The sequence below is a fragment of the Bufo gargarizans genome, chromosome 2, assembly GCF_014858855.1.
Source record: "Bufo gargarizans isolate SCDJY-AF-19 chromosome 2, ASM1485885v1, whole genome shotgun sequence".
Taxonomy (NCBI): Eukaryota; Metazoa; Chordata; class Amphibia; order Anura; family Bufonidae; genus Bufo; species Bufo gargarizans.
Window position 1 is genome coordinate 81,288,319 of NC_058081.1, and position 26,694 is coordinate 81,315,012.

Sequence of the window (26,694 nt, forward strand, 5' to 3'; positions counted from 1 at the left end):
GGAAAACTGAATGTGAACTCAAGGCTAATAGGGACTTTGTGTGCAACTCTGTATCCCCAAAATATTTAGGGGCACTTTTATTAGGACCGGCATTTTAGCCCTTTACCTGGCAGTGGATCCGCAGCAATTATGAAGAGGCGCAGGCCATAAGAGGCGCAGACCATAAGAGGCGCAGGCCATAAGAGGCGCAGGCCATAAGAGGCGCAGACCATAAGAGGCGCAGAACTCTCCATAACTTCGGCGTATCCACCAACACTTCTGTGTTCTGTGTAAGACCGCTTCCTAAGGTAGCTGTTTTACATTTAGACCATTCTCTACACCTGAAACAGGTGTAGAAGATAGTAAGTGAGATGGGCCTGCTGGCCTGTCCCCTTCCTCGCCCACGCCATACCCACTTTTTTAGACCTGGCGTGAGAGGGAACCTTTGCGCCACAATCTGTGCCAGAAATACACCTAATTTGGGCATATTTCTGTTTCATAAATGACCCCCTTAGTCTGTAAATTATCATGCAATGGACCAACTATGAATATTGAAATCTGTGTATCCTGTCTGTCTGTCTGCCCATCCATCTATCTGTCTATTCATCTATCTGTATCTGTCTGGCTATCTATCTATCTATCTATCTATCTATCTATCTATCTATCTATCTATCTATCTATGTTCCCAGAAAAAGAAGAGGCCTCCTGGACTCCTGAAAGAGTCAATCTGAATGTCTGTCTGTCCATTCATCTGTCTATCTATCTTTCTATCTAATATCTATCTATCAAATCAAATAAGCTTTATTGGCAGGACTAAATACATTTTAGCATTGCCAAAGCAAGTGGGAAATAATTGGGTAGGGTTGGGGGTGGGGACACATCCAGGGTGAGGATATCTATCTATCTAATATCTATTTATCATCTATCTATCTATCTATCTAATATCTATTTATCTATCTATCTATCTATCTATCTATCTATCTATCTATCTATCTATCTATCTTATATCTATCTCCTATCTATCTGTCTATCTATCTATTATCTATCTATTATCTATATATCTATCTAATATCTATCTATCTATCTATCTATCTATCTATCTATCTATCTAATATCTATCTATTATCTCTCTATCAAATATCTATCTATCTATCTATCTCATATCTATCTATCTATCTATCTATCTATCTATCTATCTTATATCTATCTCCTATCTATCTGTCTATCAATTATCTATCTATTATCTATCTATTATCTATCTAATATCTATCTATCTATCTATCTATCTATCTATCTATCTAATATCTATCTATTATCTCTCTATCTCATATCTATCTATCTATCTATCTATCTACTATCTATCCATCAATCTCCACACATTTGCTGATCTTTTGCGCTAGCTTTTGCATTGTTTTAAACTCAAGTGTATGTGCTAGTCTGTACATTTAGTGAGAAGTACGCAGGCCCCCTGTACACCACGATATAACGTGGAATAGTACTTGGCGTGTACAGATGTTTTGGCTCCATAGGTTTCATTACGCCTGATGGTGTTTTTGAAGTGATGCTAGAAGAAAGGGTTAAAAGGCAGCGAGCGAGCAATTGTCTGCGGAAGATTGGCTGCTATGAGGGGACAGTTGTCTGTTTTAAACTCGCGGCTTTTAAGCAGCATGAAGTGAAAGATGGATGTAAATGCGCGGGGACATAATCTTATATATAAGGTCAGCGCACTCCCTGCGAGGAGGCCTGTGATTATGGAATACATTTGTTATGGGATTGAGTCATTATCAATACTTAAAGGGCATTTAAGTGAATGGTATTACAGGCTGATAATGACTGTGGCACTTTAGCGAATAAACCACAAGGCCGTTATGTATTCCAGCCATGTAATGGGATTTCTGCTTCATTATCTGCTATTACACGTTAACCTCTTAAGTGCTGTACAGGGTAGGCACATCCCATGGAGGTGGACAATATCCAGGCTGCTTTTACACATGGTTCGTACAGTAATACTTTTTTTTTTTTTTTTTTCCATTTGGAAACGCATCAATACCATTCAAAAAGACTGGAAGTCACTGGCGCTGCCCGTTTTTTTCCATGGCAACTAGCTCACCATGCCCAACCTTGTGCCAGTTACCCGTTGACTTTTAGAGGCTAAGAAAGGATGAAACACTCTAGCGTGCCATATCACCAGCCCTCGCTGTGGCCAGCAAATAAATGATCTGGCTCTCGAAACAAGCCACCTGCAGGGCTTTTCTGCCATCTACAGCCTTGTCCCATTGAGCGCACAAAGCCGTGTCTTTAACCCTTTGGATTCACCATGCAGTTTGTTACGGCCTTTGATCCAAAGCTATAGAGACATGGACAATACTGTTTGTGTATTCCCCATATTGGAACACCTTGCATTCCGAATTCATGCAAGATAAAGTGCGTTGCTGGGGGAAAATCCTGGGAACAGTCTCCATCTGAGAAAATTGTTCCAGTCTATAGCATTAAATTTACATTTAGATCTATTAGTGAGCCTCAAACCTTAGGCTGGTATCACACAGACCATAATAAACACCATATTTTATAGCCAGACTGATATTAAAGCGTGTTTAGTGCCTTATAATAGCCATGGGGTAACAATGTTTCCCTGCTACATAGCGGAGAAAAGTGTAACTTTGTGACTGCCAAATAACTCTTTCATTCCTCATTTACTGTCTTCACAGTATTGAATTCCAAGAAAAATCTATTTCATTTCGGAAAAGAGAATAACGAGGAATGTTAGCTTCTTGAAGTAGTGGTAAAAAGATGCATTTAATTTATAGCAAGATTTATTTCAGCCATACACATTTTTTAAAGAGAACCTGTGGGCAGTTTTGACCGTGTTAAACTGCTGGCAGGACTACGTAGGGACTGGGGAGAGCACTGAAAATCTACATTTTGTAGAGCTAATGATCAGGAGTAGTGTGAATATGAAGTTTTATGCTGCTAGATTTTGCCCCCGCAAGTGCACTGTGAAGTGGTCTCTGCATTGATCTGCTTTACAGCATCTCCAGTCTGCTTTGAGTGACAGCTATAGTGCTCTCCTGGATGGACTCCATAGCTGTCATTCACAGCAGGGGATGGGGGGCGCTATGTAGTAGCTCTATGAAGTGAGGAGAGAACACTTCACATCGAAGCTCTGCCTCCAGTGCACTTGCAGGAGCAGAATTTGGCAGAAGGAAACTTCATATTTACACTACTCCTGAATATTCCCTGGCTTTTACCTAGTGTAGGATGGTCAAAATTGCTAACAAACTCCCTTTAAAGAGGACCGATCCTGACATATCCATACATATTCTGGAGCACATTTTCTGAGAGCTCTACATTGTGCCATTCCTCTTTTATTTGTCCTAAAAATGTATGAAAAAATTGGCAACTGGGAATTACCAGTTGGGGCATTCCCCTACATTATCTGACATTGTACACTTAGTACTGACAGTGATAGACCGTGTAGGGAGACAGTTTATTCATGCTATGCATTTCTAGGAAAAATGGCAACATGCAGAATTCTAAGAATTTTCATTTTTGGGAAATATAAGTATTCACTAAAAGAGACAAGCCAGGAGAAGTGACATGTCCTTTTGAACTTTTACTTTGTATCACGCCATTTGAATAGTTCTGTGTCTAGACATTAAATGAGACAGCTCTCCCTTCCTCCACCAGCAGGAAGTTCCAGCATATTAAGCACCAAATGGCAGCCTAGTTATATTCAGTCAATCAACTGCATTTGACTAAACCGTTGTCTCTCTATTAGTCCTTCAGCTATAGTCAATAACTCCCACACTAAACTGATGTGCCATCAGAAAATGACCTATTAAATAATATTTTTATGTTAAACATATTTTTAAAGAATTTTGGTGATGCTACTTTTAATATTTCATGTTAATGTCTATATTAAAAAATAAATAAAATCCTGCAGTTTTCACATTAGCCACTAAGCCTAATAATAGACGCTACTTCGTAGTCAGTGCAGATCACTTTACTGCAGTTATCTGCTTATCATTACATTAGAATGACAGATATCACCTCTATATATAGATAACACATGATTCGCCATTCACCTACCTACTCTCTCCTGAACTTTACTCCTGCTAAGGGCAAGCACTTCATTCAATGGCCTTCAACTGCAGCTCAGAGGCAGCCACACATACACAATGATACACAGGCTTTGGGAGCCTACATATCACCTCATTTCTCCTGCAGACTGAGGACGTGGGACCCCATGCTCTTTGGATAGTATGTGTCTCATTAGTTGGACTTCCATCTATCAAAAAATCTATGACAGAAAATACTGATATGACTTACCCGTGTATAGGGAGTAACAACTTTAGTAATTTTGGCAACTCTTACTAATAAATAAAAAGTGAGATCATAAAAAATAATAACATCTAGGCTCAGGGATTTATAAGCTGTGTTACATTGACTGTACATAGATTTACACAGGACAGAAGAACATACAGATGTGCAAAGCTCTGTGCGGTATAGTACAGACATAAAGATGGCACCAGAGCCCGAAAATCCGAATGATTCACATTTTATAGAATCAAGATGGTACTGGATTCTTAGACGTGGGCCTACATGCTCATGAGCGCACCAAAACGGGCAATCGTATTATAGGTCAGTAGAAAAAGCTCCACTAATCAGTAATTTCATGTGTGCTGTTATATCACAAGGGTGTGCATACCATGAAGGTAGGCAATTTGGTTTCACTTGGACCTGTGAAGGTAAAGGGTAAAAAGACAATCCTGTCCCCTTCTCCATGGGTGATGCAAACTCGGATAAGGCTTCATCTTCCAACAAGCAGTTCAGTCAACCAAAGCAATAACCCAAGAAAAAAGGGACAGAACTGGCCATTTCTGCTTTCCTATAAGCTCTGGACTCCATAATCCCGACAACATTAGCAAATAAGTGAGGGATTTTTCAGTTCTCTCCTAAACAGGATAACACAAACAGGGGCCCAAGTGCAAGAACAGTACACCCCACATTCTCTAATAGCTCGGTGTAGAGCAACCTGTTAAGTCTTTCACTGTAACATCAATAGCAATTATGAGCCATGAAGTTCATCAGCTCATTGTCTTACAATAAATCTGACAGACAGAAGTGTTTTAGGGTGACAATGGGCCCCCTTACCTACTGGGCCCCCATGCATATGGCCCTTAAAAGTCAAGGAAGATGACCTCAAGGCAATTTTGGCCAATGACAGTGGCATAAGCAATCAGTCAGATTACCTCAAGGCAATTCTGGCCTAAGATGGTGGCATAAAATGTGATGCACTATTATAGGGTTCCTTATTTGTCATGGGGCCCACCTCTGATCAATGATACACAAAAAAAAAATAGGAATAGGAAATCATATTCATAGGAAAGGATATCTAATGTTCTAGGATGGGTTGTGGTCATGAAAACTAGCACCAACTTGGTAGTAGGTGAGATAAGTAATACTAATAGGACCCCATGGTTGAAGTGGTGGTAAAATTGTCCATGCATTTAATTTATAACAAACATTTTTAAGCCCTATAATATTTCTTTGTGTGTGGTCTTTGTAGCAGCCATTTGAAAAGTTCTACGTCCAGAAATTAAATGAGACTGCTCTCTCCTCCTCTCCCAGCAGGAAGTCCCAGCACGTCCCGGATGGTTTTTTTTTATGTTTAGAGAAAGAGTATCTTTTTCTTTTGTGCCTCATACTGCATCCGTGATGTTCTTCTTATTCGGCTTAATGAGAGGTAATGCTACTTTATTTTCTCACCAAGACATACAATTTACATACAAATGTGAAACAGCTGCTTTTGCAGGAAACCCATAGTTACAGTAGATAAACCAGAGTGTAGGAATATTGTCTTAATTTAGAAGTAATTTATTTTATGATCATTGAGATCCAGATCCCATTCCTACCAGAAGGCTCATTCAATATTAATATTCTTTCCCCAAAATGTCGGCATGAGGTCTTCCTCTTTCAGGATCCATCTAATAATAGCAGTGTCGTCATCTGCACCTGGTGTTTGAACTGGTTCCTCAGCGGAAGCATTTTATGGTCTCGCACATAGTTTGGCTCTAACTGAACATTTGCACAGTATTAAAATAAAATAAAAATAAAATAAAAAAGGATGACACTAGTAAAATACCCAGGGCAGAAAATCACTTCTGTAATGGTTGCCAAACTTAAACAGTTTCCAGGGAAACTCTGCAGTGGAGCCGGTGCGTCCCCATTCTTCCCAATACAGTTCAGTGTCCGTCATGTCAGGTGTATTGAATGTGACTATAAAAGGACAGTTTTGCATTTCAATGCTCATTATTAATATATGTTAATTTATTAAGGTGACTTTATTTGAAGAAATATAGAGATATATATATTGAGCACAGAGGAAATTTTCTTGGTGACAAATATTATTTTTATTCTAGATTCCCTCCCCTTTAAGGTTCGCTCACAAACAGTGCTGTTTCAGAGCACAATACTAGTTAAATATTTCATTTATAAATGTGTTTTCTGTTAACTAAAATGCGATCAAGATGGCTAAACATTGCTGCAGCTGCAATCTATGGGGTCACATTAAATATATATGAGTGGAAGGCAATGGCAAACTGAGACTTTTACAAAATCTTACATACACAAACTGTATGAAGACTAACACAGTACTTGCATCAAACTGTCAACCTATGGAAAAGCCAAAGCAGCCCCCTGAAGTGCTGTATGTATCTTTCCAAGGTATGGTCCCAGCTCTCTGAACCGCTAGCTCTAAAGCTAAACCAACCCCAATGAGCAGTATCTATCTAACCAAGGGATTGTCCTAGCAATCTGAACCCCTTTCTCTAAAGCCACCCCTACCCCCCCCCCCCCCAAAGTGCAGTATCTACCTTTTAAAGGTACAGACCCTGGCTCTAAAGTCAACCCAACCCCCAAAGTGCTGTATCTATCTTCGGAAGGTATGGTCCAAGCTCTCTGAACCCCTAGCTGTAAAGCCACCCTAACCCCCGAAGTACTATATCTAGCTTTTCAAGGTCCTGTCCCAGATGTCTGAACCCCTAGTGCTAAAGCTAAACCAACCCCCAATGAGCAGTATCTACCTAACCAAGGGATTGTCCCAGCAATCTGAGCCCCTTTCTCTAAAGCCACCCCCCAAAGTGCTGTATATAACTTTCCTAAGTACTGTCCCAGCTATCTTTGACCCTGGCTCTAAAGCCACCCCTACCTCTAAAGTGCTCTATCTACATTTCTGAAGAACTGTCCCAGCTATCTTTGACCCTGGCTCTAAAGTCAACCCAACCCCCAAAGTACGGTATCTATCTTCGCAAGGTATGGTCCAAGCTCTCTGAACCCCTATCTGTAAAGTCACCCTAACCCCCAAAGTACTGTATCTAGTTTTCCAAGGTCCTGTCCCAGCTGTCTGAACCCCTCGCTCTAAAGCTAAACCAACCCCCAAGGAGCAGTATCTACTTAACCAAGGGATTGTCCCAGCAACCTGAACCCTTATCTCTAAAGCCACCCCTACCCCCTAAAGTGCTGTATCTACCTTTTCAAGATACAGTCCCAGCTCTCTGAACCCCTAGTTCTAAAGCCACCCTTACCCCCAAAGTGATCTATCCACCTTTTCTAAGTACTGTCCCAGCTATCTTTGACCCTGGCTCTAATGCCACCACTACCTCTAAAGTGCTCTATCTACATTTCCAAAGTACTACTCCAGCTATCTTTTACCCTGGCTCTAAATTCATCCCTAGCCCCAAAGTGCTGTATCTTCCTTTCCAAGGTACTGTTTTCTGATCTGTTTAGCCTAACTGCACAGTACAGTAGCAGTGTATTACAAATAGCTTTTTACCAGTAATATAGCTTAAAGAACACCTGTGATCTGTGGGCAGTATGTTAGAGAGCAGGAGGAGCTGAGCAGATTGACATATAGCTTATGGGAAAATATTAGTAATAACTTGTAGTTTATTTATTTCAAGCGTCTCAAAAAGTCATATTTTTTTTTGATAGATCATATAGACATATCAAACGTTTTGATTGTGATTGTGCTGAGACCCCATAATCTCTAGAATGATGGAGAGAAATGCATGCATTTCATGCTCTCTTACCTTGATGCACGGGACAGGCTCCTTAGAAGTCTATGAGCCTGTCTCCAGTCCATCGAGGAAAGAGAGGGCTTTCTCCTCGTTGTACAGATCAAAAGTTTTTTGAAAAGTTAGTGACTCTTTACATCTTATGCTTAGGAGTCCAGTGGGAGGAATCTTTGTATAAGAGTGTACTGTATACAGAGTTAAGCTACTTTCACACTAACGGCACGGACCTCCGGCAGACTGTTCCGTCGGGTGAACAGCCTGTCGGATCCGTCTTGCTGCTAGTGAACGTGTGCCCCTGGACAGTCGCTCTGTCCCCATAGTCAATGGGATGGAGCGGCAGTCCGGGGCACGCGTTCACTAGCGGCAGGACGGAACAACCTTCCGGAGGTCCATGATGCTAGTGTGAAAGTAGCCTTAGCTTTCCATAATTGAGTAGAAATGCCCACAGGACTCCTAAGCATAGAAAGAACAGGAATTTAAATGAATAAAATGCAACTGATACTGAATCTTCTACCATAAAACTATAGAACTATCTGCTTAGCTTCTCCTAAGATTAATTTCCAGTAAGACATTTAACAGTAGAAGAGAAAGAGAGGAAAAACATTATTTCTCCAGTGAGGGTGTCAGTTGTCAAACTCCCACGGATCGGATATCAATGACCTATCAGGGGATAGGTCATCAGTATAGGAGTCTTCGAAAACCCCTTTAAGACACTTCTCGGAGCTAGACCTATACATTGAAGGTTCTCCTAATATGGAGGGATACAATGGAGATGTCAGTAGGATATGGCAGTTATCATATTCCTTCTTATAAGGAAATGTCTTAGGCTAACCTAAATGCTTTGTCCTATATTTGTCCTATAGAGCTTCTGATTTATTAATTTATTTATTTTGCTGTTTATGAAATTCTTCAATTAATTATTGTAGATCCGCATAAACATGACGTCTAGAGGTGGTCCAACACATGCCGCAATCCAAAGAAAAATCTCAGATAGTGCAAACACCATAGCGTGGGATAAAAAGCCTGATATGAAACATGTTTCTATTAGCTGACATAATGTCAGTACAGCCTGCCCCCTTGTGGTGATGTCAGCTTAAACCCCAGTTACCAAGGTAACCATTATTATTTACAGAGTAGCATAGCTGAGGGGAGAATATTTCCATAGCATGTACGATTTCAGGTTCAGTTATACATATTTTTGTACCGATACTTTTCCCACTCTTCTATCCTGATATGTCTGTCTTAGCAAATAGATGCATTCTTAGAACTCTTAATTGTGCCACCCATCTGTTATTCCTCCAGGAAATGTATGAATGCACAACGGAGAGTTGTCAATAGTGCATTTCCTTACCTACTTTGACACCGTTCTATCACATCAGACCAGGTTGGCACACTCCCACCATATTGACTAGGTGAAGGGCAACACTCAATTTCAATTCATATTATCAATATATAGGACGGACTAAACGGACCTTAAAGAGGACCTTTCACTTGTATAAACTATGTGAACTGAGTATGCTGCCATATAGAGCGGCGCCCGGGGATCTCACTGCACTTACTATTATCCCCGGGCGCCGCTCCGTTCTCCCGTTATAGGCTCCGGTACCTTTGCTCCTTAAGTTATAGTAGGCAGGTCTTCCCTTGTCCTGTGGGCGTCTCCTTCTCCTAGGCTGCAGCGCTGGCCAATCGCAGCGCACAGCTCACAGCCTGGGAGGTTTTTTCCTCCCAGGCTGTGAGCTGTGCGCTGCGATTGGCCAGCGCTGCAGCCTAGGAGAAGGAGACGCCCACAGGACAAGGGAAGACCCGCCTACTATAACTTAAGGAGCAAAGGTACCGGAGCCTGTAACGGGAGAGCGGAGCGGCGCCCGGGGATAATAGTAAGTGCAGTGAGATCCCCGGGCGCCGCTCTATATGGCGCCATACTTAGTTCACATAGTTTATACAAGTGAAAGGTCCTGTTTAAAAAAGAGGAGTGGTAATACCCTGATATATGCTTGAGCACCGTTACGTATATGAAAAATATTTGACTTTTGCTGTTAGCCCATTGTGTCATACATTTGTATGAGATTCCACCTCTCTGGGCCACAAATTTGGAAGGAACTTAAGGTCACGGTGATACAGCCTTATAGTGACATACATTGTATGAGACTTTTTTCCTTTGAGTCACAAACTTTGAAATTCATTTGGCATAATTGATTTAGTGTTACTCATCCATTTTTAATCCTGATTTTTTTAAATTGCTGTTTTTGAAGTATATGGTTTTATGCAACATGTTGTTTGTATTATATGTGTGATATATACAGTACAGACCAAAAGTTTGGACACACCTTCTCAATCAAAGAGTTTTCTTTATTTTCATGACTATGAAAATTGTAGATTCCTACTGAAGGCATCAAAACTATGAATTAACACACGTGGAATTATATACATAGCAAAAAAGTGTGAAACAACTGAAAATATGTCATATTCTAGGTTCTTCAAAGTAGCCACCTTTTGCTTTGATTACTGCTTTGCACACTCTTGGCATTCTCTTGATGAGCTTCAAGAGGTAGTCACCTGAAATGGTTTTCACTTCACAGGTGTGCCCTGTCAGGCTTAATAAGTGGGATTTCTTGCCTTATAAATGGGGTTTGGACCATCAGTTGCGTTGTGGAGAAGTCAGGTGGATACACAGCTATTAGTCCTACTGAATAGACTGTTAGAATTTGTATTATGGCAAGAAAAAAGCAGCTAAGTAAAGAAAACGAGTGGCCATCATTACTTTAAGAAATTAAGGTCAGTCAGTCCGAAAAATTGGGAAAACTTTGAAAGTGTCCCCAAGTGCGGTCACAAAAACCATCAAGCGCTACAAAGAAACTGGCTTACATGCGGACCGCCCCAGGAAAGGAAGACCAAGAGTCACCTCTGCTGCGGAGGATAAGTTGATCCGAGTCACCAGCCTCAGAAATCGCAGGTTAACAGCAGCTCAGATTAGAGACCAGGTCAATGCCACACAGAGTTCTAGCAGCAGACATATCTCTAGAACAACTGTTAAGAGGAGACTGTGTGAATCAGGCCTTCATGGTAGAATATCTGCTAGGAAACCACTGCTAAGGACGGGCAACAAGCAGAAGAGACTTGTTTGGGCTAAAAAACATAAGGAATGGACATTAGACCAGTGGAAATCTGTGCTTTGGTCTGATGAGTCCAAATTTGAGATCTTTGGTTCCAACCACTGTGTCTTTGTGCGACGCAGAAAAGGTGAACGGATGGACTCTACATGCCTGGTTCCCAACGTGAAGCATGGAGGAGGAGGTGTGATGGTGTGGGGGTGCTTTGCTGGTGACACTGTTGGGGATTTATTAAAAATTGAAGGCATACTGAACCAGCATGGCTACCACAGCATCTTGCAGCGGCATGCTATTCCATCCGGTTTGCAATTAGTTGGACCATGATTTATTTTTCAACAGGACAATGACCCCAAACACACCTCCAGGCTGTGTAAGGGCTATTTGACCATGAAGGAGAGTGATGGGGTGCTGCGCTAGATGACCTGGCCTCCACAGTCACCGGACCTGAACCCAATCGAGATGGTTTGGGGTGAGCTGGACCGCAGAGTGAAGGCAAAAGGGCCAACAAGTGCTAATCATCTCTGGGAACTCCTTCAAGACTGTTGGAAGACCATTTCAGGTGACTACCTCTTGAAGCTCATCAAGAGAATGCCAAGAGTGTGCAAAGCAGTAATCAAAGCTAAAGGTGGCTACTTTGAAGAACCTAGAATATGACATATTTTCAGTTCTTTCAAACTTTTTTGTTATGTATATAATTCCACATGTGTTAATTCATAGTTTGATGCCTTCACATGTGAATCTACTATTTTCATAGTCATGAAAATAAAGAAAACTCTTTGAATGAGAAGGTGTGTCCAAACTTTTGGTCTGTACTGTATATAAAATTATTCTGATACAATCCACCTGGACATATGTTTGCCTGATATTTGAGTGACGCCCAACCCAATCACTTTCTTTTTCACTACATCAGCAATAGGGAGTGCTGCAGGGCAGTGCACCTCTCCAAAAGTGGAACAGTGAGCAAGCCACCATTTTTTCTATATCATGATATAGTGTAGCTGATAGGTTCCAGTGCAGGGTGTTAGGTAGTGTGATAGGAATTACTGTTTCTCTGCTGTCCATACATACATGTTATAGACATAGTGCTGTGATGTCACAACAATACTAAGTGCACCAATCAGTAATAACTACTCAGACCTGCTAAAATGTGAAGTTTCACATATTGCGCCAAAATATTCGCATCATTAGTGCCGATTAGCGCAATCGCAAATATATTGGAGCACTCTATCTGCATATAAAGCCATTTTTAATGTTCTGCCGTGCGAATCATTTTCTCCCATCTCAGGAAACTTCTAGCAGCTTGGAAAATGTAGCGAAAGTGACCCACGCCTGCAGGGACGTGCACAGACATTTTGAAGGGCAAGGGTATAAGTAAAAAAAAAAGGGCACTTGTCATAATTTCAAAAAATGTTTGTACCACAAAGCTTACTTTTCTAGAAGTCCTACCTTGATCTCCATGAATTTTTTGATACTGTAATTGTAAACACGACAGAATCCACAAATATAACTTTTTTGGTTTCACCATACATAATATGGTAAAATGATGTCATTACAAGACTCTACAGACTCTAGTCTGCAAAGAGACAAGGCACTACAACCACCAGTATGCAAAGGGACAATGCACTACAACCACAAGTATGCAAAGGGACAAAGCACTACAACTATTGTTCCTTTGAATACTTGTTTTGTTCCTGGACTTTGAATTATATACAATATATTACCAGGACGGGCACTGAGGGCAGACAGGCACTAAAGGAATTTAGGCAGCAGACGGAGTCACACAGGACGGCCCTTGCTCCCCTGCATTAATTCCGCTGGGGGGTCACGTGACGTAGCAGACGTGCGTCACACATGTCCGCTACCCAGGCAGCCCCTGCGCTAGCCTTAAAGGACCCTGTCACCCTGACCCTGCACTGGTGAGCGGGCGGACTGGTGAATAAATTCTATCGGTGAATAAATTGCGCTGCCACCGGCGGGATGGAGGGCGCGTGCGGACTCGCGCCGCGCTTGTAGTGGGTCGGCTTGGGCAGGGCTGTCTTTAATATTGATTGGACCCTGGGCGAGAATTTACTTGGGCCCCATGGATCACGCCTTCCCACACCCTAGCATGCAATCACACCCTCCACCACTATATATAATATAGCTTACAGTAAATGACTGTAAATACTTACAGTTCTGAAGACTCCAGCAGGCTCAGGATCAGTGCTCAGGGCTGAAAGTGGACACCGCTCTGCAGTTCAGGAAGGAGACCGGGGCTCGGCTCACCCTAGTGTTACAGTGCATCCAAGCACCCCACAGTATGCAGTATAGCCCATTATAGTATATAGCACCCCACAGTATGCAGCATAGCATCCTATAGAATACAGTATAGCACCTCACAGTATACAGTAAAGCAGTATAGCCCCCAATATACAGCACCCCACAGTATACAGTAGAGCAGTATAGCACCCAGTATACAGCACCCCACAGTATACAGTAGAGCAGTATAGCACCCAGTATACAACACCCCACAGTCTACAGTAGAGCAGTATAGCACCCAGTATACAGCACACCACAGTATACAGCATCCCCAGTATATAATCTCATATAGCAGCCCCCAGGATATAATCTCATACAGCAGCCCCCCAGTATATAATCTCATACAGCAGCCTCCCCAAGTATATAATCTCATACAGCAGCCCCCTCAGTATATAATCTCATACAGCAGCCCCCCAGTATATAATCTCTTACAGCAGCCCCCCCAGTATATAATCCCACACAGCAGCCCCCCAGTATATAATCTCACACAGTAGCCGCCCCCAGTATATAATCTCATACAGCAGCCGCCCCAGTATATAATACCACACAGCAGCCCCCCAATCCCAGTATATAATCTCATACAGCAGACCCCCAGTATATAATCCCACACAGCAGCCCCCCTGTATATAATCCCACACAGCAGCCCCCAGTATATAATCCCATAAAGCAGCCCCCCCGGCCCAAGTATATAATCTCATACAGCAGCCCCCTAGTATATAATCTCATAAAGCAGCCCCCCCAGTATATAATCTCATACAGCAGTCTCCCCAGTATATAATCCCACACAGCAGCCCCCCCCTGTATATAATCCCACACAGCAGCCCCCCAGTATATAATCCCATGAAGCAGCCCCCCTGGCCCCAGTATATAATCTCATACAGTAGCCCCCCAGTATATAATCTCATACAGCAGTCCCCCCAGTATATAATCTCATACAGCAGCCTCCCCAGTATATAATCCTACACAGCAGCCCACCCAGTATATAATCCCATACAGCAGCCCCCCGGCCCCAGTATATAATCCCACACAGCAGCCCCCCAGTATATAATCCCATACAGCAGCCCCCCACCGGCCCCAGTATATAATCTCATACAGCAGCCGCCCAGTATATAATCTCAAACAGCAGCCCCCCCCGGCCCCAGTATATAATCTCATACAGTAGCCCCCCCGGACCCAGTATATAATCTCATACAGCAGCCCCCCAGTATATAATTTCATACAGCAGCCCCCCCAGTATATAATCTAATACAGCAGCCCCCAGTATATAATCTCATACATCAGCCCCCCCAGTATATAATCTCATACAGCAGCCCCCCCAGTATATAATCCCATACAGCAGCCCCCCAGTATATAATCCCATACAGCAGTCCCCGACCCCAGTATATAATCTCATACAGCAGCCTCCCAGTATACAATCTCATACAGCAGCCCCCCAGTATATAATCTCATACAGCAGACCCCCCTAGTATATAATCTCATACAGCAGCCCCCCCTGTATACTATCTTAAACATCAGCCCCCCCCCCGGACCCAGTATATAATCTCATACAGCCCCCCCCCAGTATAAAATCCCACACAGCATTCCCCCCTGTATATTATCTCACGCAGCAGCCCCCCCGGACCCAGTATATAATCTCATACAGCAGCCCCCCCAGTATATAATCTAACACATCAGACTTCCGTATATAATCTCATACAGCGGCCCCCCAGTATATAATCCCACACAGCAGCCCCCCCCCCGGCCCCAGTATAAAATCTCATACAGAACCCCCCCCCCAATATATAATCTCATACAGCAGCCCCCCAGTATATAATGTCATACAGCAGCCCCCCCAGTATAAAATCTCCTACAGTAGCCCCCCCAGACCCAGTATATAATCTCATACAGCAGCCCCCCCCCCCCCGGCCCCAGTATAAAATCTCATACAGAACCCCGCCAATATATAATCTCATACAGCAGCCCCCCAGTATATAATCCCACACAGCAGCCCCCTGGCCCCAGTATATAATCCCATACAGCAGCCCCCCGGCCCCAGTATATAATCTCACACAGCAGCCCCCCAGTATATAATGTCATACAGCAGCCCCCCAGTATATAATGTCATACAGCAGCCCCCCCAGTATAAAATCTCCTACAGTAGACCCCCCCAGACCCAGTATATAATCTCATACAGCAGCCCCCAAGTATATAATTTCATACAGAAGCCCCCCTGTAAATTATCTCACACAGCAGCCCCCCCGGACCCAGTATATCATCTCATACAGCAGCCCCCCAGTATATAATCCCACACAGCAGCCCCCCCCCCAGCCCTAGTATATGTCATACAGAACCCCCCCAGTATATAATCTCATACAGCAGCCCCCCAGTATTTAATCCCACACAGCAGCCCCCCTGGCTTCAGTATATAATCCCATACAGCAGCCCCCCTGGCCCCAGTATATAATCTTATACAGCAGCCCTCCCGGCCCCAGTATATAATCTCATACAGCAGCCCCCCAGTATATAATCTTATACATCAGCCCCCCCAGTATAAAATCTCATACAGTAGCCCCCCTGGACCCAGTAAATAATCTCATACAGCAGCCCCCCAAGTATATAATTTCATACAGCAGCCCCCCAGTGTATAATCTCCTACAGCAGCCCCCCCAGTATATAATCTCATACAGCAGCCCCCCAGTATATAATCCCATTCAGCAGCCCACCCAGTATATAATCTCATACAGCAGCCCCCCCCCAGTATAAAATCCCACACAGCAGCCCCCCTGTATATTATCTCACACAGCAACCCCCCTGGACCCAGTATATAATCTCATACAGCAGCCCCCCCCCCCCATTATATAATCTCACACATCAGCCCCCCCAGTATATAATCTCATACAGCAGCCCCCCAGTATATGATCCCACTCAGCAGCCCCCCCAGTATATAATCCCATACAGCAGCCCCCCCCGGCCCCAGTATATAATCTCATACAGAAGCCCCCCAGTATATAATCTCATACAGCAGCCCCCCAGTATATAATCTTATTCAGCAGCCCACCCAGTATATAATCTCATACAGCAGCCCCCCCAGTATAAAATCCCACACAGCAGCCCCCCTGTATATTATCTCACACAGCAACCCCCCCCCCCCCCGGACCCAGTATATAATCTCACACATCAGCCCCCCCAGTATATAATCTCTACAGCAGCCCCCCAGTATATGATCCCACACAGCAGCCCCCCCAGTATATAATCCCATACAGCAGCCCCCCCCTGCCCCAGTATATAATCTCATACAGAAGCCCCCCAGTATATAATCTCATACAGCAGCCCCCTCAGTATAAAATTCCACACAGCAGCCCCCCCAGTATATAATCCCACACAGCCTCCCCCAGCATACAATCTTTAGACCCTCCCCAGTAGTCACATCCACCTCTCCAGCGCTGACAGACTCTCTCCCCTCTACAGACGCTACTGAGCAGCCATCCCTGATCTTGCTACTCTGCAGACAGTCGGCCAGTGCCTGTGATAGCAGAGCGCTGCCGACCCTCGTGACCTACCCTTCTCCTGCAGGCTGCAGCAACACGTCCTGGAAGAAAGAAAGGACCTTTGATTACCTCATAGCCATGAGACCAGTAATATTGCTATGTTACTGGTCACATGGTGATGATGTCATGTAAGGTCCTTTCTCCCACAGCTTTCACTCTATCACAGTCCGCTCTGGAGTGCCGGTGTTCTGTCAGAATACTATACCTTATTGTTAGGCATGGCAGCACCCCTCTGTAGCTGACAGCCTGACACCTGGGGCAGACGGCCCCCTCCCCCGCGGCACGCCACTTGATGTAATTGAAATTGTGGGCAGTGGCCAACGTGGCTCAAGACGCAGCTGCCTTTGGGCCCCCCAGGAACAACTGGGCCCGGGGCAGCTGCCCCTTTTGTCCAGCGTTAAATACGGCCCTGGGCTTGGGACAACATTTAAAAAAAAGGGCATTAAAAAGGCGGGGGCAGGGGCTCAAGCCCCCTTTGAGCCCTATGTGTGCCCGTCCCTGCACGCCTGTATTGCGTACACTTTACGTGAATATTACATTGCCGATTTTCGCAATCAAGAAAATAATAGCGAATTCTCGAATTTGTAAATATATGACAAATATTCTACAAAATAGACAGGGGCTGTAGCCTCCTTATAGAATACCTGGCACAGCGCTGTACATTGCATAGTGGCTGGACTTGGTACTGTAGCCCAATTGCTAGAATTACTAGGCTACGTGAGTGGTGAACGTGACATCACAGGCCAAGAAAGAGGGTGCAGTGCGCGCCTGATCACCGTGGTCTTTTCTAATGATTGGTAGGGGTCCTGGGTGTTGGCTCTCCACCAACCGGATATAGATGAGCTATCCTGAGGATAACTCATCAATATTTAATTCCCAGAAAACCCCTTTAAGCAGAAGGCACCTACTATACACTCCATCTCTGACATATAAAAAAGACATTGTACCTCTACTGTTTTCTAAACTAAATGGGTGCCATGGCCTGTGAAACACCTAAATCTCCTCTTACCTCATCATAAGTCTTGTTCTACCATTACATTTACCGTATTCCAGTACACTGTCAGCATAAGATTTGCCTAAAATGTCTTAGAAAAGCGCCAGTGGAGTATGGGTGCTTCTCAGAGCACCATGAATGGTCCAATCAGTTCAGGAACTGACAGGCATCTTAACTAATGGACTCCATCAGTACTATGTCCTAGCATTTCGAGAACTTTAGAAGGACTATTTGGTGAAATATGCCGGTGTATAGTCTAAAGATTTATGTAGCTGTTCATAAATAATATATGTTTCTGTAATGCCGCAGGATATTCATATCTACAGCATGAATAACAATAATAACCATACAATAACTAGAACCCATCATTTGTTACTCTGGCAACCTCAACTGTAAAAACAATAGTGGCATAGGGTGTCATTTCCATCTGCCCCCCACCCAGTTCTCCGGCCTTTCTCAAGTGCATGCTAACATTTCTAATACCTTCTGACAAAATGTTATATGTGCTCTTAGATTACAACTGCATATTATTGAAATAAATCAAACTGTGCCGAAGCTATTTAAAGAAATCAGTGCCAGAGCCATGTTTGGAAAGACCGTAATAAAATAGCATTGAAATTCAATGTATAGTCAGCTTGCTATATACCATACCAGAACCATGGTGAGCATGCTCCTTCCGGACAAGGGATGTCGAATATATATATAAGAATGTCTACAAAGCACAGTCTAAGGCCTCATGCACACAAATGCTTTTTTTTCCCCTTAACGTTCCGTTTTTTGCGTTCCGTATACGGAACCACTCATTTCAGTGGGTCCGCAAAAAAACGGAATGTACTCCATATGCATTCCGTTTCCGTATTTCTGTTTTTCCGTTCCGCTCAAAGATAGAACATGTCCTATTATTGTCCACATAACGGACAAGGATAGGACTGTTCTATTAGGGGCCAAATGTTCCGTTCTGCAAAAAACGAATGCACACGGATGTCATCCGTATTTTTTGCGGATCCGATTTTTGTGGACCGCAAAACACTGAAAAAGCCATACGGTCGTGTGCAATAGGCCTAAAGCTGTGCCATTGTGCAGCATGTAGAGATTGCACTATATATATATATATATATATATATATATATACACAGTATATATATTTATTTATTTATATTAGAATAAGCTACTGACCCAGATATCTCAACTTGAGGATCACACGTATGTATTTTAGGACAAGCCATTGACCCAGATATCTCAGCTTGGGTACCACATGTATATTAGAATAAGTTACTGACCCAGAAATCTTACCTTAGTGACTACATTCATATTAGAATAAGCTACACTGACCCAGAGATTTCAGCTTGGGTACCACATGTGTATTAGAATAAGCTACACTGACCCAGAGATCTCAGCTTGGGTACCACATGTGTATTAGAATAAGATACTGACCCAGAGATCTCAGCTTGGGTACCACATGTGTATTAGAATAAGATACTGACCCAGAGATCTCAGCTTGGGTACCACATGTGTATTAGAATAAGATACTGACCCAGAGATCTTAGCTTGGGTACCATATGTGTACTAGAATAAGATACTGACCCAGAGATCTCAGCTTGGGTACCACATGTGTACTAGAATAAGATACTGACCCAGAGATCTCAGCTTGGGTACCACATACATATTAGAATAAGCTACTGTTACAGAGATCTCAACTTGAGGACCACATGTATGTATTTTAAGACACGCCACTGACCCAGAGATGCTAGTTTGGGGACCTCATGTATATTAATAAGTTACTGACCCAGAGATCTCAGCCCAGGGATCCCATGTATATTAAAATAAGCTTTTGAACATGAGATTTCAGCATGGGAACCACATGTATATTAGAACAGGCTACTGACCCAGCCATCTCAGCTTGGGGACCACAACCAAACACAATGTAAAGTGCCAGGTTTCAGAACATGTTTGTGTTCTGCTGATAGTACATACCGGGCTTCCATGAAAGCTTCTTATAGTCTCCTGTAAAGTTCTAGTAGGGTATAGTTATTGATGCATAAATAACATTATCAGGACATTATATAGGTTAGTTCTCCACAGCAAGAATCTTGGCAACCAAGTGCGTCAGAATGGGGCAGCAGCAGACAGAATGCTACCAATGACAAGAAATATCTGGCGCTGGGATTAGAAGAAATTGAGGATTTAGGAGTAGAACTTACGGCACTTGTGTCAGGGTTATGTAGCTAGCACTACAGCCAGCATCTCTAATCTGGTCTTTCTATTATCGCAATCTAACTTTTTGCAATACTGAGATTTTTTTTCCCTTTATTCTATGGTATTAGTAAATTGTAGCAGATTTTCTGATGTGTCTGTAATATTCAAACCTGTATCTTTAAACCTCAAAGAGGAGTCAAACATGTCAAGGAGAACAATATGGTGCCATACGGTGAGCATAATGACCGTACAAAAATGATATGATAATGCTGATGCCTAATCAGACAGGGATCAATGCAGTCTACAAAACTTTCATAAATAAATAGATTTTTGTGAAGAATTTATACCTACCTATCCTCTGTAAAGATTTCATTTCATTTTTCTTTTGCCACAGGTTTGCGGAACTGTTCTCTGGTATCATTTATTTTGTATCTAGTGAAGCTGTCAGAATGCCTTACAGACAAGAAGTCTTTGGATAAAATCAACATTAAAGGGGTTGTCCAACAGCCACAAGCTAAAATAAATCAAGGCCCAGATTGCATTTAAAATAAACAAAGAAACCCATTCACTTGAGCTCCGTTCCAACCCTGAACATCCCGTCCATGATGCTTCAGATTCCCTGTGGCCCAGAAGTGTAATGTCCCATCTGTCATCACATGCACCATTGCAGCCATACTCTAACCTCAGCACCGACGCGTCCCCAGGTGGCATGTAACTGTGGTCAGTGGTCACGTGCTGCTCAGGGTCACGTCGCCACAGAGGCAAGTCAATGGCTGAAGCAATGTACATGATAAAAGACAGTAAGTCACCCTTCTGGTCCACAGGAGACCGAAAGTTGCAGGGATGGACCTTCAGTGATGGAACGGAGCTCAAGTGAGCATGTGAGTTAGTTTATTTCTTTATTTTAAATGCAATCCGGGCCTCAATGAATTTCATTTTGGCGGTCAGACAACCCCTTTAACAATGGTTATCATTGATACCTAAATATCTAATACGTCAAGGAGCTAGAAACGAACTTCTGATCACTGAATTTACCCTCTTCTGGGCCTCCCAGCGATTACTAGAATGGGAGTCTTTAGATCCCACCCCATTACCACTGCATGACCACAGTGAGGAGGCGTTTGTACGGAGAGATGGTACCTGCTGCTCCATTCAACATCTATGGGACTGACGAAGAAAGCTAAGCGATGTACTTACAATGTGGAAAGAGGGCCCAGGACCCTCATTATAGTAACTGGATCCCAGTGGTGGACCCTCAGTGATCAGGCATTTTCACCTATACATAAGTTGTGGAACACCCCCTTTAATGTTAGTACACGTATAACACTGCACGATGGGGCCAAGGATGTAAAATCTTACTAATGACAAGCTTACAAAATATTAATAATATGACCTAATCTTTCCAAAATGGTGTCTCTTTACCGGGGGTATGGGGGCATACGTCAAGTATATAGGAATACCCTATATGTACCGTATATGCCGTATATATCTATATATGTTGTAGGCAAATTTATTTGCCCTGTTTGTGGGAGGGGAGGCTGTTTAGGGCCGTCCTCGGGCCCTAGAGTGACGTCAGCACGCCGGCTTTTCACCCACCCACACCATCTTACAGTTATTTCATATTAGGGTAGCCCCCTTTAGGTTGCCCTTCTACAGCAGTTATCGCATAACTCAACTGCTAGGCATAGCTAGGGTGAGGTAGGTCAGGTACGTTTCTGATAGCCGATCCGACCACAAATATATATATACATCAGGGTTGAGTTTGCCAGATTTAGTGGAAATAGATTGTAATTTGATATCACAATGTTTTTACACAGGACTGCAAGCAAAGGCTTCCATATTATCTTAACTTTGCATGGACACTAACATTAAATTGACTACACATGTAAGAATTCATCATGAAACCCTCTGTGTATTGTCATACAGTGTTAAAGTCATTAGTTTAACTGAAGTCTTGTGGAGGATCACACGTAGCACATTATCACATCACCGCCAAATGACAAACTCAGCCCTACTCGTCTCCGCCACGCATTTCTATAGGCACACACAGGCACACACTGTCCCTAGGTAGGCCAACCTGTGGCTGGCTGTTCCCTCTCATAGAACCATTGACGCGCTGTCATGCATCCAACCGATGGCTAGCTTAGTCAACTTGGTGCAACTGCCTCTGCTCCGTACCCCAGGATGGTACCTCATTACCAATTGTCAAAAGGAAGACAATACACAAAATTGTTTCATCATGGTTTTTTTTTTTCCCAGGAAAGAGATGACTTCTATCACATGAATCAAGTTCAACGCTTGTCATTTGACATATTGTACATCAGATGGGCTTATTCGTGGCTGCCAGTATCAGAACAGCAGCCAAGCAGATATCACAGTGGAAGGGCAACATACCCAGGGCTGATCAGTTGGCAGAATGCGGGAATCCCAGCCTCCCAGCTGTCTTTTGACCAACAGGGGGCGTTCCCTGAACACCCCCTGTTCATGCTCAGGCTGCCTACGTAATGCCAAATGACTGCCCAGCGATGTGCCCTATCATCCCTTCCCATATACACATTCAGCACTACTACTGTAGAGTTCCATTTTTTTTTTAACATACAAGAAATACCATATTTTGCATTGTAAGTGTTATCCTTAATAAAATTCATATTTAAAAAAAAGAAACTAGTCACTTTTTTCATATCCCAGTCACCTCTCCCCCATTTACCAGCATAAAAATAATAAAGAAATACATACAGAATGTGCCAAGCTGTTGTTAACCCCTTCAGCATGGAAAGGGTTAAACCAGCTCAGCCTCCCTGAGCAATCAGGCGTGGAATACTGAAAGGATTTAGTGTAACCTCTGCAGCCGGATGAATATCCATGGATTTAGTCGTCTCCAATCACCCATTGGAAAAGACAGTGTTTTTTAAATTTGATAAGAAGCAGCAAAACCATTTTCATTTGAGTTCAATGTACGGTGTGGTGATAATTGGTCCTCACATATATACAGTATATATATATATATATATAACCAGTTACAAAAGAAAGGAAGGGTGACTGTCAATCGTTTGGAAGTAAGGCAGTCTTATCTTTCCCATAAGGCAAATCATATGTAATGTATCAAAATGTTAGTAAATGCAAACAAGAGCTTTCAGTCTTTTGTCCGTGAAACAAGAAACAAATTGGATTTTTATCTTTGGCTTTAGCTCCTCTTGATTTCCAGACCACAAATTGTATGTTTTTGTTTTATGACTTTTTGTTTTTATAATCCCATTTCTATTATTATTGGATAAATCCTTTCATTAGTCCATAAAAACAAAAAACAAAAACTGAGCAATAACGGCCAACAAATCACACAACAGGCACAGAATGCCCTTTTCATGAAAGGATCTCTAGGGTTTTGTCCCTATCTGCCCCACTTGGCAAGCACTTTCTCTTTCCATCGGAAAAAGGCTTATTCATATCTTATCCTTGAACGGACTTCCTTCACGTTTCCCAGCTCCCAGGGAAAAAAAAAATAACTTAAAAAATAAAAAAAATTACATTTTCCTGCTGCATTCACTAAAACCAATCTTACACCAAAGTGGATTCAAAAAACCCACCAATGATAACAATAAAATGTATAAAAAAATAATCAATTTTTTTTTTTTTTTTTTTTTAACTATCAAGCCTGGTAACTCATGATAGAGATTGGGGACATCTCAAATGTCACAGATTTTACCTCGACTTTTAACAGCAGCAAAATGTTTAGTATCATTTCAGGGTTTTCATACCTCACATTCCCGGGAGCCAGAGATTGTATATGTACAGGGTCCTGATCCATTAACCAATACATCCATGGGTTCCGTGTTGGAAGGTTTGTAGTCCACGTAGTACTCCTGTAATGGAGAGTTTATTTGTCTTTCTGACTCTCTGGCCTTTTTCCGCCTTCTCTTCATCATGGAGCTTTGCTGCAGTTGCTTCATGCTGGCCGGATACCTTTTCCATGATACATATATGACTAATAAGATCATGGCCACGGACAGGAAAAGCGCCACACTCCCAGCGATGATTTTATGGAAGGAAACATGCTCATATTCTTGTTCTACCATTGGTGTCTGAAGACCAGGAGAAGGACTAGGTGTGTATGAAGTTGGAGGTACACTTACCAACTTGTACACTGTAGGCTTGGGTACATATTGTGGTTTCGGTGGAGCTTTGGTTGTCTGATAAGCTCTTTCGGTCACCAACACAGGGGTTTCATTGCAGATATTGTATGTTTCCACTGCATCAATCACCTTCTCACCTTGGATGTGTTTAGGACCAGCACAGATCATGGTGCTTTCTTTGTTTCCCTTAAAGTTTTTAAGCCAAAAGACCAGAGGACATATGGTTTTGCCGCATTCCCACATGTTTCCAGATAATGTTATAGAAGTCAGAGATATCCAAGCATTTATGGTTTCCTGGGTGACATTGGTGAGCTTGTTGGAATCCAGATTGAGTTTCTGCAGATTGGGGAGACACTGGAAAGTGCCATGTTCAATGTTCTGTATGTCATTTCCCGACAGATCGAGGTTGTGCAAAGCACTCCAAGTCCAAGTTAATCCTTGGCTAATGGACCTGATCCTATTCCACTGCAGAAATAGAGAATGCAGGTTGGAAAGGCGAGGGAAGTGAGCAAAGTTCACCTTAGAGAACTGGTTATGTTCCAGGTGGAGTTCCTTCAGCTTCAGGAGGCCAGCAAAGGCATTGCGAGACAAACTCCTGAGCCGGTTGTATCCCACATCCAATAATTCCATGTTGCGGCAGTCTTGAAAAACCCTAACTGGAACTGTTTTCAGAGAGTTGGAACGTAGATGCAAACTCAAAAGCTTCCGAAGACCCTTGAACTGCTCAGATTGAAGCGTCTGAAGCTTGTTATAGGATAGATCCAAATTTCTGAGGTTAGGTACTGGGTGGAAAGTGGCATTGGCCAGATTGGTAATTTTGTTAGAACTCAAAATAAGCTCCTTCAACCTTCTGATACCTTGGAAGGCATCCTCATCCACTGAGCTAATATAATTGTGGTCAAGGTAAAGCCATACCAGCTGGTTAAGGCCAGAGAACTGGTTTGACTTCAACTTTTGGATGCTGTTGTAACGTAAAGACAATCCCTGTGATCCACCTGAAATATTCTGCGGGATGTCTCTGAAGGCATGGGACTCACAGTATACAATCTTCCCGTCACACCGGCAGTTCTTTGGACAAGCTTTCTGTGCCCCCACAACGATCACTACGAGTAGAACCGGCAGCAGGACCAGTGATAAACTCATGCCTTTCAGATGATTCATCGGTTGCAACCCTGTGAAAATATAATGATATAAGGGATTGAAATTACACAAAAGGACAATATTCCTTCAAATGATGATGGAATGCGTTCCCTTACCCAGCTTCATACCCTCCTCCACAAGTATATAATTACCACAAATCTAAACACATAGACAAATAAGCCCTTAGTCCTGCGACAGAATCAGGAGAGCAAATCGAGGCTTGCATCCCTGTTAAATAGGGGTATTTGTACTTAATTGTAGACTGCACCATCCTTATTCTGAAATAGATTACCACACCCCTGACACTGGATTTATGAACAGTTAGGAATTAGTTCTAACGGATGAATGTTCTGATAGCATGCCTTCCATTCATCAGTGCATGGACTTCTCAAGCTACAGTACATAATTGGTCATGTAAACATGTCAAGCCTCATGAACACATACATGTACAGTACGTTTTTTGGTCTTCTAATCTACGCTAAGTTCTGGATAGCATAAGTTTGTGCAATGGCAACTAACCCATATTTGTTGAAGTTTGTTGAGTGGTTTTGCCTAGCACTGCAAGAGGACGGTAGACAATAAGGAACGAGGGGATAGGGTTAAGATTGAATGAATTGTCCTTTTTTTCCTGAATGCAACTCCTAGTGGCTGGAATTTAATTAAAGTGATGCAGTGTTTGCATATCGTTGCCTCTAATGAGCAATCTATACAAGAAGAAAAGCCACTGGTTAAACTAAGCTTTAACCCTTTCTGTGCTATAACTGCTTATAGATATCTATTCACCCTCTCGGGGCATATTCTACCCCCTCCCTCCTTCCCCATTGCTCCATAATTTTCACCTCTCTGCCCATATCTGACCTTGCTAATTGCGCTGGTGAAAGCTGGATCAGGACCAGAAACTGAATCTTTGCTTGTGGAATGGATCGGTAAAGAAAAATTCATAGGAGGGGAAATACATTAGGATGGTTGAGGACTAAGAGAGTCGAGATGTGGTGACATTTTTGGAGGGGACCTCCGAAATTATGCAGTCTACGCTCATTACTGTTCCCAGTCTTAATCTCATTCTCCGAGCAGGATCTGGATGTTTCTAAAACCTAGAGAGGCCATAGTGGGAAGGGAACAGGTTAAAATGTTAAAACCCCAGCTGGCATTTCCTTGCTGCCTGCTATTAAAGAGGTTCTCTATGCAATGAATGCATCAGATTCAGGAGCTGGGGATGAATCCTTTGGCACTGTGGAGAAAGCC

The 26,694-nt window shown here is 42.9% G+C and overlaps 1 protein-coding gene across 1 annotated transcript in view; it reads right to left on the reverse strand.

Moving 5' to 3' along the window:
• Positions 1 to 26,694, reverse strand: part of LRRTM4 (leucine rich repeat transmembrane neuronal 4) — a 716,993-nt gene that overhangs the window by 689,542 nt on the left and 757 nt on the right. Inside the window, exon 2 of the mRNA XM_044283102.1 lies at positions 23,935 to 25,481. Within this exon, the coding sequence (XP_044139037.1) occupies positions 23,935 to 25,481 (1,547 nt within the window). The remainder of the gene's footprint in view (positions 1 to 23,934; positions 25,482 to 26,694) is intronic.